Below are 12,051 nucleotides of genomic sequence, written 5' to 3' on the forward strand. Positions count from 1 at the left end.
AAACTTCAATTTAATTCAATTTGCCGGAATTTATTTTACCAGTTGGGATTGATCGTTTTAGAATAATAATTGTACAACTTGAACTTCTCACTATATGGACGGCGCGCCGCGCTAATGTCTATCGTTCGACCATTTATTTCGGACATATGAGGTCCTTATATAAATATGTTCTTATGTAAATATGACTGCAAAGGAGCATCCATCTCTGTCAATGGGTTTTTGTTTGCTCACTCTTTGCATATGAGGACGACCGATAGTCATCGTCTAGCTGTTTGCAAAACGTCTACAGCGGTTGATTATGTGAAAGATGGCCCCATACGCTATGTGGATAGGAGGACCACCTGTACTGAGATTAAAGCACACTCATCTGTCTTATATGTGTAACGCTTTTTGTTAAAATAAGCCTATTACTTGGGGGGGGGGGGGGTATTTTCGTCTACATCTTCCTCATACTACTTTCATCCTCGTTTTCCTAGTTGGAGCAGCGGTGGCAGCGTTGAATACAAGCGTCACAAGATGGTTGTGTACTGGGATGAATCCACCGTGGGAGGTCGCTGCTGTAGCTTGTTCTAATTTGAAGTACATGAAGAAGATATGTTTTTTTCAGTAAAGGGGTGTACACACCAAAAGTTCCTCAACAACTGAACAATTTTAAATAATACGTTTAGCTCAAAGATTATTTGAAATAAGTAGCCAAAAATCACGAAAGTCCTCCGTTTGTTTCCCATGTTGCCATCAGCATCGCCCTCGCCAAACGTTCCGCCTCGCGTAGTAGTCGGATTTATTTTGGAGTCGTACCGTATATGACCCAATGGTGCACATGGAGGTGGACATGAATGGATTATGAAGTCGTGCAATATTTATTTGTGCCATAGTTAAGGGTCGAAGAGCAGGCTAATTTATATAATAACAGTTTGTAATATGGCGTCTACCACTCATGTGGCCATCGTCATATGTCAAAAGACATCAGCCTTGAGGATCATATGCCGGGTGAGTCTATTCGTCGGTGTCATTGAACTATTAGAGAGGTTAGCCACCTATGTATACGTTTAATCAACGGTGGTGGTGAAATTAATTTGGTACCAGTGGCTTATTTATTATGTATTATTTCCAGAGAATGTCTTCAGCAGTACATCCTCAAACGCAAGTAGACTTTCTGAATGGAGTGCCTCATAGGAAGCACCCAGGTGTAACCAACTTGAAAACACTACGCTTACCCGAGCAACTGCAAAGGGCCGCACAATCAATTGTTCTTGGTAGGTGGTGTTTAATTTATTTTTATTAACTTAAATTTGCTTTCGTCACACTATACTATCTATGCACAGTCTCTGACTATACATTATCTATCACAACAGTTACACTGTGTATGATATCATTTATAATGTTAATATTACTTTCAATATGTCTGCATTAAAAATAGTAATATGTTAATGGTAAATAGTACATACACAATATGATAAATGGCAACATATTACTATTGTACACTCATCTGTTTGTTATTGATTTATTGTAAAGATTATCCTCACCCCTTGTCCACGACAGTTCAAATATAAAAAACCTATTGCCTTGAAAGTTCAGTTTTTCACTAGTTCTACTCAACTCCAGGTGCTCAGATCAAAGGACTGTCCGATCGAGCTCAGAGTCTCACACAGTATCTGTGGAGCAGGAAAAGGCCAGTGGAGGACTTGAACCTGAGGAAGAGAGCCAAAAGCCTGGAGAAGCTTGTCTTGGAGAACGCAAAGGAGAGGAGAGAAGGTGACGAACAGGAAAAGTGTAATCTCTCCAGTGGATGCGAGCTTATTTGTGTACATTTCCCTTATAGTCCTATCTAAAATATATGTGCTTAACATTTTAGCTTATGACGGTGATTACGTTAAGATGAAAGTGCTGTCTGAACTCAAAAGGACAACATACAACTGGACCCCTGTGAGGTAACCATCGATGTCCGTGTGGGGGGATATTCACATACTTTGTCATGCTGAATCTGAGTCCTTCATTTTGGTGTAACTTGTCTATGGTAAAGTATTCCGACATTTTTTAAAAGACCATACAAAACTCAAAACTCACCAGTTCAGAGTGCACCTAGGATCTGCATAGCCATCCAGTCCCTCCCGCCCACCACAGTATGTTGTACGTCCGGGCACTTAATGTACGCACTTATTGTATGTTGTTGTTATTCATAGTACTTAATTGAGTAGCATCTGCAGTAGCTGCTATCACTGCTGTACACGGGGAATGGGTTAGCCTTGCGATTGTTAGTACTTGTTCTTGGTTGAACATCTTTACTGTACTGACAGCGATATATTGTTTCACTTCTTATCACAAATGCACTTTTTGTAAGTTGCTTTGGATAAAAGCGTCGGCTAAATGCCCTAAATGTAATGTAATGTAATCCATTGGGACTGCGGTGAAACACCTCTGCCTCCTGCCCTCCCTCTCTGTCTGTCCCTCCCTCTCTGTCTGTCTCTCCCTCCCTCTCTGTCTGTCTCTCCCTCTCTGTCTGTCTCTCGCCCTCCCTCTCTGTCTCTCCCTCCCTCTCTGTCTGTCTCTTTCTCTCTGTCTGTCTGTCTCTCGCCCTCCCTCTCTGTCTGTCTGTCTCTCGCCCTCCCTCTCTGTCTGTCTCTCCCTCTCTGTCTGTCTCTCGCCCTCCCTCTCTGTCTCTTCCTCCCTCTCTGTCTGTCTCTCCCTCTCTGTCTGTCTCTCCCTCTCTGTCTGTCTCTCCCTCTCTGTCTGTCCCTCCCTCTCTGTCTGTCTCTCGCCCTCCCTCTCTGTCTGTCTCTCCCTCTCTGTCTGTCTCTCGCCCTCCCTCTCTGTCTGTCTCTCCCTCCCTCTCTGTCTGTCTCTCCCTCCCTCTCTGTCTGTCTCTCCCTCTCTGTCTGTCTCTCCCTCTCTGTCTGTCTCTCCCTCTCTGTCTGTCCCTCCCTCTCTGTCTGTCTCTCGCCCTCCCTCTCTGTCTGTCTCTCGCCCTCCCTCTCTGTCTGTCTCTCGCCCTCCCTCTCTGTCTGTCTCTCGCCCTCCCTCTCTGTCTGTCTCTCCCTCTCTGTCTGTCCCTCCCTCTCTGTCTGTCTCTCGCCCTCCCTCTCTGTCTGTCTCTCCCTCTCTGTCTGTCTCTCTCTCTCTAGGTTTGATGAAGACCTGGGCGTGGTGTACATGGCCGCCCGGCTGGCCGGTGGCTACACCGCAGTGAGGAGAGCCCTTAACGAGGTGACGAGGATCACCTCTGATCAGCGCTTGGACCAAATCTCCCTCCAAAACCTTTTCTGATGCCAGAATCTTTTGTTTCCTCTGCTTTAAGATATTGGTCAGGGACCCTTCCTTCGCCCCTCATTCTCTCTTGGATTTCGGCTCGGGGTTGGGCACAGCGGTCTGGTGAGTTGGAATTATAATGTTCGGTTTGGTTTAATATATATATAATTTTTTGCATAATTATAATCTTTTATATTATATGTTAGCCATGTCAAACCCCCCTGATCTTGCCAGTTCACATAATTTTTATCTTAAATATCAGTCTCGCCTCCAGAATGTTGAAAGCCTTTCCCAAATATGCTAATATGATTGGACCAATCTAGGAGAGAGTAACTACCTCCGAAGCAATCAGAAGTGTTTATCCGAAATCAACTGAATAATGATAACAGTAAATGTAAAAGATTTTGTTTATGCTTGACCCCCGAACTGGATTCGGCAAGAGCGTTGGTTAGTTATTTAATCTGACTGGCTGTTTGAGTTTAGCTTTATGAAAAATGTAAGGGCTCATAATATGTGGATATCCGTTCGGGCCCGGCCAAGGCCCAAATGATTAAATGTAAGACGCAAACAGGAATATCTGGGTGGTCTCGCTACCAGCAGTATTCAGATTAATTGCAAAGAATGATGCTAGCAAATATACTATCCAGTGTGTTTTACCAGTTGGTATTCGACATGAAGACGGGGTTTGTGTTGTTTTACATTCTGTCTCCGTCCCAGGGCATCACACTCATGTTGGGGTGACACTTTGAAGGAGATGGTGTGTGTGGACAGCTCCGGGCCGATGAACGTTCTGGCAGAGCGGCTTCTCAAAGGCACGGCTCCTCACCCGATCCACTCCCCTCGCCGGCGCTTTGGTCCCTTCCTGCTGTTCTGTTGACTGTGTTTTTGTTTGTCGTTCCACAGATGACGACGACAAAGCTGCGCCTCACATCAAGCAGGTGTATTTCAGACAGTTTCTCCCCGTGTCGCCGAAGGTATGAACTTAATACCACTTGTTAAAACCAGCATGAGTTAATGTTTTAAGTCCAGTTGCTAGGAATTTTTTTGAACGGTTAAAGTGGAACTGTTATCTTTTTAAGCTTGCTTCATACGCGTGTTTTGGTGTGTGAAGCAGTTACCTTGAAAATCTTTTAATAGTCTTTTAATAAAATGGTGGAGGGACTGAAGAAATTTAGAGTTAATGTCCCACACCAATGCCAATTGTTTCCAAATCAATCCTATGAAGCAATTTGGTCTTGTATATAGAAGGTAGCTGAGCGAGATGTGCCCACTTCAATTGAGCATTCAGTTGAGTAACAATGTTTGCCACAATGTTTTCTGTATATGGAGATGTCCTTTCTGCTACTAGGTGCAGTTTGACCTGGTAGTTGGAGCCTTCTCACTGTCTGAATTAGCCAGTCAGAAGGAGCGAGTAGAGACTCTGTTGACTCTGTGGAGGAAGACCAGCTCCTATCTTGTAAGTGTGTGTGTGTGTGTGTGTGTGTGTGTGTGTGTGTGTGTGTGTGTGTGTGTGTGTGTGTGTGTGTGTGTGTGTGTGTGTGTGTGTGTGTGTGTGTGTGTGTGTGTGTGTGTGTGCGCGTCAGACAGTGGTCCCTATATACACATTGTTATGACACTGGCATGTATATCAATTCAGAATTTAGTTCTCAAACAATGCATCCATTAATTTACATAAGTAAAACCAAAAATATAACCAGATTGCCTACTGGCCAGAGTTTTGTCAAAAGGTTCAGTTTGAATACAGGTCACTCTGTGCTTCTGCTTGAAGGTCCTTTCGCTTTAACAACCCGGAAATAGAAGTACTTTGCTTGTAGAAGATGATTTGTTGCTAATGAACATGTCCATGTTAAAAGGTGCTGGTTGAAAATGGGACCAAAGAGGGCCATCAGATCCTCATGGAAGCCAGAGACACCTTGCTCAAGGTATTTCTACCATTTGCCAAGATGCGATCCTGTGTGTATACGTTGCAGTAAGACTGATTGTGGCCTTTGCACCGCTGGACACAGACACAGGAACAGACGTCCTTGGACTCCAGAACAGCATCTGTGTTTGCTCCGGTATGTGATTTATTCTCATTCTACTCTACATACAGTTTTGTGCCTTGTGTAAACGTTCAGTTCGTTTTTGACATAGGAGTAGAGTTTATCTTTAAAATGATCTAATGTTTAAAATGGGGGGGGGGGGGGGGGGGGGGTATATCTGCAGTTCTGTTGAAAAATTCCCAAACTACTCTTAAGACACTTGCTAAAGAAACATTATGAGCAGATATAGATTCATTTCATACCAGCCATGTGACCTCATTTCCCCAAACAGTGTCCCCATGAAATGACATGTCCCAAGCTGGCCCGCTTTCCCGCTGTGCCCTGCAACTTCCACCAACACTACCACCCTCTCCCTCTCCCAGGGGTGAGTCACGCCCTCTTCACCGCCACACAGCTGTAAGCTGTAAATCACGGGCTTCGAGATATGCTCATACTTGTGTGAACGTGTTTGTTCCTGTCCCTCCAGAGTCCGGTGCGTCAGACGGAGACCTTCAGTTACGTGGTGCTGTCGCGGTCGGATCCGAAAGAGGCAGCGGCCGGGCCGCGCTGGGCCCGGTTGGTGGCGCCGGTGTTGCGACGGCCCAGACACGTGCACTGCCACACGTGCAGCCCGGACGGACAGCTCCACCACACGGTGGTGACGCGAAAGAAACACGGCCGGTAAAACGACTCGAATGCAAAAAGAAAACGCTCCAACTTGGCCGGCGGGCTGCAGCCCACTACTCTGAGCTACATGACTGAGCCTACATCAGACGCTTATGTATTTAATATTTGAATTCATGCTATCAGCAATGTCATAGTAGGCTGAACCATTTTATTTAGCAGCCTGGTCTAAATCCGCCTACCGATATTTCACACAAGCCAGGATATGAAATGACTACTCAAAGATAAACCAGAGTAATTAAGGCTACTTTGAGCCATACTGCGGTTGTAGAAACATGGCATATTATATTATTATATGCGTTATTGGCCATATTGGTTTGTTTCAGTTTAAGTACTATGTGACTTATAAAAAAAAGACAAAACATAGAACACCTTCACTGTTTACAGCTGGTGTCAGACATTAGGGCGCTGGCAGGGTGTGTGTGTCTCTGTGTCTGATCGGGCTGTGCTACAGTGTGGAACCAACCAGGTGCATTCTCCATTCAGAACTCATGTTTAGAGTCCGCGTCTCAGATTCCCACTTACCCTGCAAGGTGATGGGTTTAGTTTTGCAAGTGGGAAATTAAAACCCACTTGGAGTGACAACAGAACCAATAACGATGATTGTCAATGAGTGAAAGATAAATGATCTATTTCTAGTATAGAACAATATTTTGTGTCATAACTAACTTTGTGCTTAATTTGTCAGCGATGTGTACCGCTGTGCCCGGAGCAGTGATTGGGGAGATCAGCTGCCAATCATTCAGCAAGAAGAGGCGGGTCCTCTGAGTGACTCAGAGTGACCAAGCGGGAAGAAAGAACATGACAACAATGTGGGATGCAATAAACTTTTATTTATCCCATTACATAAAAACACCTATGTCCACTGCCAAAATGTTGCTTAAATGTATTCGCTAGATAAAGGACTTTCTGAACTACAGATTGAGTCAAGTCATTTATTCTTTTATCCCCATAAAGAAATGTAGACTATGAAGTCATTTACAGTCTTGTGTGTGTATAATTAAGTATGTACTAGTAAATTATTATATCCCCACTCAGCAAGCAGATTAACGACAGATTTTCTGTTTTTGTGCCCCATGAAATGGGTTCTTTCCACACAAGCTTCACTGCCTTACAGGCTTGTGTTAATTATGGGTCGGATCCATATTAATCATAGACCTACCATCACCATGATGGTAAACTACCTGGTCCTAATGGGTCCGTGACACATTATTTATTAAATTAATTGTTGTGCGAGGAGCGCCCTCAGTCAGCTGTGTTCCGGTCTTGATCGTGAAATGCTGAAAGTTTAATTATGATCAATCCATAAAATAAAATAAAGATTAAACAACATTCATCGTAGGAGAACAACTGCTTTCCGGACTGAGACCAAGCGTCGGTCGCTCGAGCGCGATGCGCGTAGCAGTCCGTGGTGAACCGGCAGTGTGTGAGAGCCTGGGAGTCCTTCACATCAACCCCCGACGATCTCCTTCAGCGCCGAGCTCAGGTCGGGGTACTGGTACTGATAGCCCGTCTCCAGGGTCCTCTTGGGAGTGACCCTCTGGCCGTGGGTGAGCACCAGGGCCCTCTCGGAGCCCAGCATTGCGTTCAGGACGAAGGCGGGCACGGGGAGGACGGTGGGGCGTCCCAGCGCCCGGCCCAGCTCCTTGGTGAACTCGTAGTTGGTGTTCTGCGCCGGGGCCACCCCGTTCAGCACCTGGGCCCCCGGGCCGGCGTCGGGCCCGTCCGGGGGCGAGCCGGGCCCCAGGGAGTGGGCGATGACCCCTGCCAGGTCCCTGACGTGTATCCATGGAAACGGTTGCGTGCCCGGCCCAAGCGTGCCCCCGAGGCCTAGCCAGAAGGGCAGCAGCATCTGCTTCATGGCACCTCCGTCGCGACCCAGCACTACCCCTGGGGGCGAGAGGTGGAATTACCACTGCGGTGAGCTTCAGGTTGTAGTGGAATCCAAAGTTATGTTTTTAAAAATCAACAAAAATGAGGCATTGAGCTGAAGAGGTCGACATACCAGGTCTGATGACCACCTGTTTGGTGGTCTGTGCCACGTTCTCAGGAAGGAGTGCGGCTGCTTCCCACTCCTTCACCAGTCTGGACAGAAGGTCGAATGGCGTCCATTCGCTGTCTTCCATGTACTCGGCTGTAAGGCTGGGTTTGTAACATGCTGTGGGTCAAAAAATAACAAATGAGTTATGTTTGTCTCATTAAATACTAGCTTTCACGTCAAAGAAAATCTGTTTGGAACGTGTAAGCATTGAAATATTGCAACAGTTTGCAAGAACTCATACCTTATATTACATAAAAGTTTTAGTTGATAGAAAATAAGCTGTGGACAGGATGTGGAGCAACATGCCTGACTCACCGGGATAATGGTGAGACGGCACACAGACACTTATCTCCATTCACACTAGAGTCATTGCAGTTCTTCTGTGAGTAAGACCCACCGACGCCCGTTATCAGAACCCAGGAACGCGGCGGATTGGGCGACGCAGCGATGGCGTGAGCCAGAGTCCTGGTGGTGTCGATCCGGCTGGAGAACACATCCTTTTTGTAGCTTTCGTTCCACCTGAAACCATGTTTTGTTTTTATTCCATGCTGTGATGAAAGCGAATTAGCACAATCTCCATTATTGACAGTTACCGACGGTGGGAGCGTTTTAAGACCCTCAACGCCATGTTGGAGTGTGGGTTCCTCTGAACATGGAAAAGGAGCAATTTGCATGTTTCAAGGCTTTCCTGGGAAACGTGTTATTAAGGACGTCTGCCTTCTCAAAGTAATTGTGTACTGGACTTTATTTAGGAAACATGGTCTGGAAACCAGCTACGACAGATATGGTCTTCGATATAATTACTTCTTGGTTGTTATTGCAATCCAAAATATGGACATTTGTATCTCGATTATTTGAAGGAGGTGTGGCTAGGTAGACGTCAATCAGGCGTGCCCCTCTTCCTCACCATCTCATGGGGTTCAGGATGCTCTCTCCAGACAGGTTGACAGCGCCATCACATGGTGGGAGGCCATCAGACTGCAACTGGGCCTGGGGGGATGTTATAATTCATCTGAAAGCTCTTTACAAAAACATAGGGGCACATACAGTGTTCCCCCCCAGCACTGTGTTGTTAAGGCAGCCGCCTTAACAACAACAACAGGGCCCCGCCTTGAATACCAATGTCTAAAAATATAAATATATATATTAATCTTTATTTTTATTTTTTTAATAGATACATTTTAATTATTATGCATTAACAAAGTACAAATCTCTCGTAGGGAAAGAAAACATACTTCCATCAGGTACAAAAAATAAAGATAAATAATGCATCAGTAATACTGTTCACAACAATAGTCGTGCCATAACTCCTTGACCACTAAGACATTTTCTGGGGGAAACACTGACATATATCATGTGCTTTGTTATGTTCTGGGGTGAGGGTTAATCAGTGTGTTCATACCCAGGTTATCCTTCCCGGGCCAGGTTTACGGGATATGAGTGTGACCTCATGGCCATGCTTCCCAAGCAAGCGAGTGAGCTCACGTCCAACAAAGCCAGAACCTCCGCCTGTTAACAAAAGAACGTTTGCAGAGAAGAGAACTCTATAGTGTATTATTGTCAGGAAATCAGGCCGTTGTCATGTACTGACATCCAAATGAGTATCTTAAATGTATCTATATATTGTTATATTATTATTCTTTTATTTGTTATGGAATCCAATTGACAATGAAACACTAGCCTCTATTTGTGACATGGTGTTTCCTGCTGCTGGAAGGGCAATTTTCTGAAGGAACCTTCCTGAGAGATTAATAAAGTTCCTATCTGTCTAAATATCTATCCATTTATCTTCTGAAAAAGTTTTAAGTTGATGCCTCAAGCAATTACAGGCCTATACAATAACCTAACCTTTTAAAGTAGAGTTATACAAAAGGTGTTTTCCTACACATCTACCCCATCCTGGCATCAAACAATAGTTCGGATATTTTTCAATCTAGATTTCCGACCCAATGAAATAGGTCTAATTAGCTCTATGGGTGAAGGTTCTAAATAGCATTGTATACAAACGGATAAAAAACTGGCTGCAGAACTGATACATTTATATTATTTTAACCATTTGACAATAAGATATTCCTGTAAATGTTAACCACTAGGAATTTTGCATTTGAAGGGTGCTATCTAAATATACTTGCCTTTACCCTTGATGGTTAAATACGAGTCCTATCGCGCATGCGTGATAAAGACTCTTACAAAACAGTACTACGTTAGCTCGATAGCTATCCACATTTATTAAAAACAACACGTTGTTAATAGTCGGAAAATAAAATTGCATTGGCATCACAAGTCAAGCTAGGCGTCTTGTCTATGACAGTGCCAAGCAATAATGTATTCCAAGGGGATATCGGACCAACGCGAGCTATACTATGAAGCCATATAACTCTGACAGTGTCATATTGTCCAAACATTTAGGCTACTTAATATTTAAAACATATTTTGCCAAACTTACCTATTAATACTCGCATGTCTACACATAAACTGTCTAATGTAAATGAATCGCAGTTAACCCCAGCATCGCAAATGTCCTTCCTCAGTGCATTAAAAAACTCCAGTAAAAAAGAATAGTGTTTGGACTCTGATTGGTTCCCTTCTATGAGGACACTGATTGGTTCCCTTCTATGTGGACGCTGATTGGTTCCCTTCTATGAGAAACAGAGCATACCAGTGCAGACATACGTTACATTACATGTAACATGAAGATGGAAAAACAACAACATTTATTATATGTTATTTATGTGTGAGATAAAGAGTGAAAATAAATTAAACAAAATGAATATAATATATACAAATACAAAATTAAAATGATCACCAATGCGGTGTCTTATTGCCCTAAAATCAATACAATAAAAAATACGATTATTAAGCTGTAGCCTATGGGGAAATCACAGTAGAAAGTTGAACTCATTCATGTCTGCATTGATTGGGTGCCAGCCCCGGAAGTAGCATGTCCGGAGAACAAGAAACACGTGGTTTTGATAAAGCCATAAATACAGCTTCTCAGGAACATTGTGGTCTCTTCGTCGCGTTGTTAGTGCTATAATCATTGTGCCTCTGATCATAGGTTACACACGGTTTTGAGTCCCATAGGTATGTTGTTGATTCATTTTGGTTATTTACATTTGGTTTGTTGGTAGGTTGTTTATTTGTGGTTAGTTTAAATTATTAGATGTATAATCATTAACGTCTTTTCCTAGTCCATCACGCCGCATGCATGTTCGGCTATGCTAAAGGCTAATGAAAAGCTGCTTTTTGATCTGCGAAGTCTGTTGATAGTTTTGTAGTTGTAATGGAAATTACAATCGATTTAGGACACTATGTACTAACTTTGAACTTTTACTTGTACTACTAACTGGATGGGGTATTAGACTTTGTGTTGCAGTCAAACCTGAAATGATGATTTGCCGTGAGTCCGTGTTTCACCTGAACCTCATGATTATAATTTCACTGCGCTGATGGTTTGACCCAGCCCCGTCTCCCCGTGTGTAAAGGCTACTCTTCGGTCCTAAGGCTCATGTTCTGTATTCTGCCCATAGGAAATGAACGGCCACTACCTATCCTTGAACGGGGTTGATCGCAGCGAGGTATGTCGTGAATACTCCCTTAACTACTTTACCATTTTTGAATCGATGATGACTTGCATATTCCGTGTTTCACATGAATTTCTATGATTTGAGCTATGTGCTCTGAGATTCAAAGGTGCTTATGTTGGTGCGAAAGTCGGTTTTGTATTTGCCATTAACGCACGTGTCCTTGTTTTACTCTAGGTAGGTGTACTTGCTGGAAGGAGACAGTCGACAGGGTCCTGCATGTGCCATCAAATGGAGTGAACAGAACTGGTATAGAATATAAAAAATAATCACGCGTTCTTGGTGACTCAAGATCGTTACCTCCGATATATAAAGTTATATCGGCCTGCTCGTAACTTCTGCGCATAAATTCTAGATATTGTGTAGGCTATATGCCCTATTTAATTTATTGACTTGTATTTCTGCGATTCCCAACTGAACTGCTCTGTATTAATAAAGTTTATATAATTACATTTTTGTCTCAAATGGATTTGTT

At 43.7% G+C, this 12,051-nt stretch overlaps 2 protein-coding genes and 1 long non-coding RNA gene across 3 annotated transcripts; 2 read left to right on the forward strand and 1 right to left on the reverse strand.

Moving 5' to 3' along the window:
• Positions 1–537: 537 nt before the first annotated feature.
• Positions 538–6,870, forward strand: mettl17 (methyltransferase like 17). Its single transcript, XM_060057995.1, has 14 exons — positions 538–990; positions 1,115–1,256; positions 1,606–1,755; positions 1,856–1,931; positions 3,123–3,204; positions 3,296–3,369; positions 3,964–4,058; positions 4,150–4,220; positions 4,595–4,702; positions 5,100–5,168; positions 5,253–5,303; positions 5,560–5,652; positions 5,755–5,948; positions 6,640–6,870. The coding sequence occupies exons 1-14, from the start codon at positions 922–924 to the stop codon at positions 6,731–6,733; spliced, it is 1,368 nt and encodes a 455-aa protein (XP_059913978.1). The 5' UTR covers positions 538–921; the 3' UTR covers positions 6,734–6,870.
• Positions 6,765–10,594, reverse strand: sdr39u1 (short chain dehydrogenase/reductase family 39U, member 1). Its single transcript, XM_060057998.1, has 6 exons — positions 10,439–10,594; positions 9,395–9,501; positions 8,900–8,982; positions 8,390–8,511; positions 7,957–8,109; positions 6,765–7,841 (listed from the first exon to the last, which is right to left on the reverse strand). The coding sequence occupies exons 1-6, from the start codon at positions 10,452–10,454 to the stop codon at positions 7,402–7,404; spliced, it is 921 nt and encodes a 306-aa protein (XP_059913981.1). The 5' UTR covers positions 10,455–10,594; the 3' UTR covers positions 6,765–7,401.
• Positions 10,595–10,924: 330 nt separating this feature from the next.
• On the forward strand, positions 10,925–12,028 carry LOC132462449 (uncharacterized). Its single transcript, XR_009526844.1, has 3 exons — positions 10,925–11,076; positions 11,523–11,570; positions 11,754–12,028. It is a non-coding gene; the product is annotated as an uncharacterized LOC132462449 (long non-coding RNA).
• Positions 12,029–12,051: the final 23 nt, after the last annotated feature.

Source organism: Gadus macrocephalus, chromosome 8 (assembly GCF_031168955.1).
Source record: "Gadus macrocephalus chromosome 8, ASM3116895v1".
Lineage (NCBI taxonomy): Eukaryota > Metazoa > Chordata > Actinopteri > Gadiformes > Gadidae > Gadus > Gadus macrocephalus.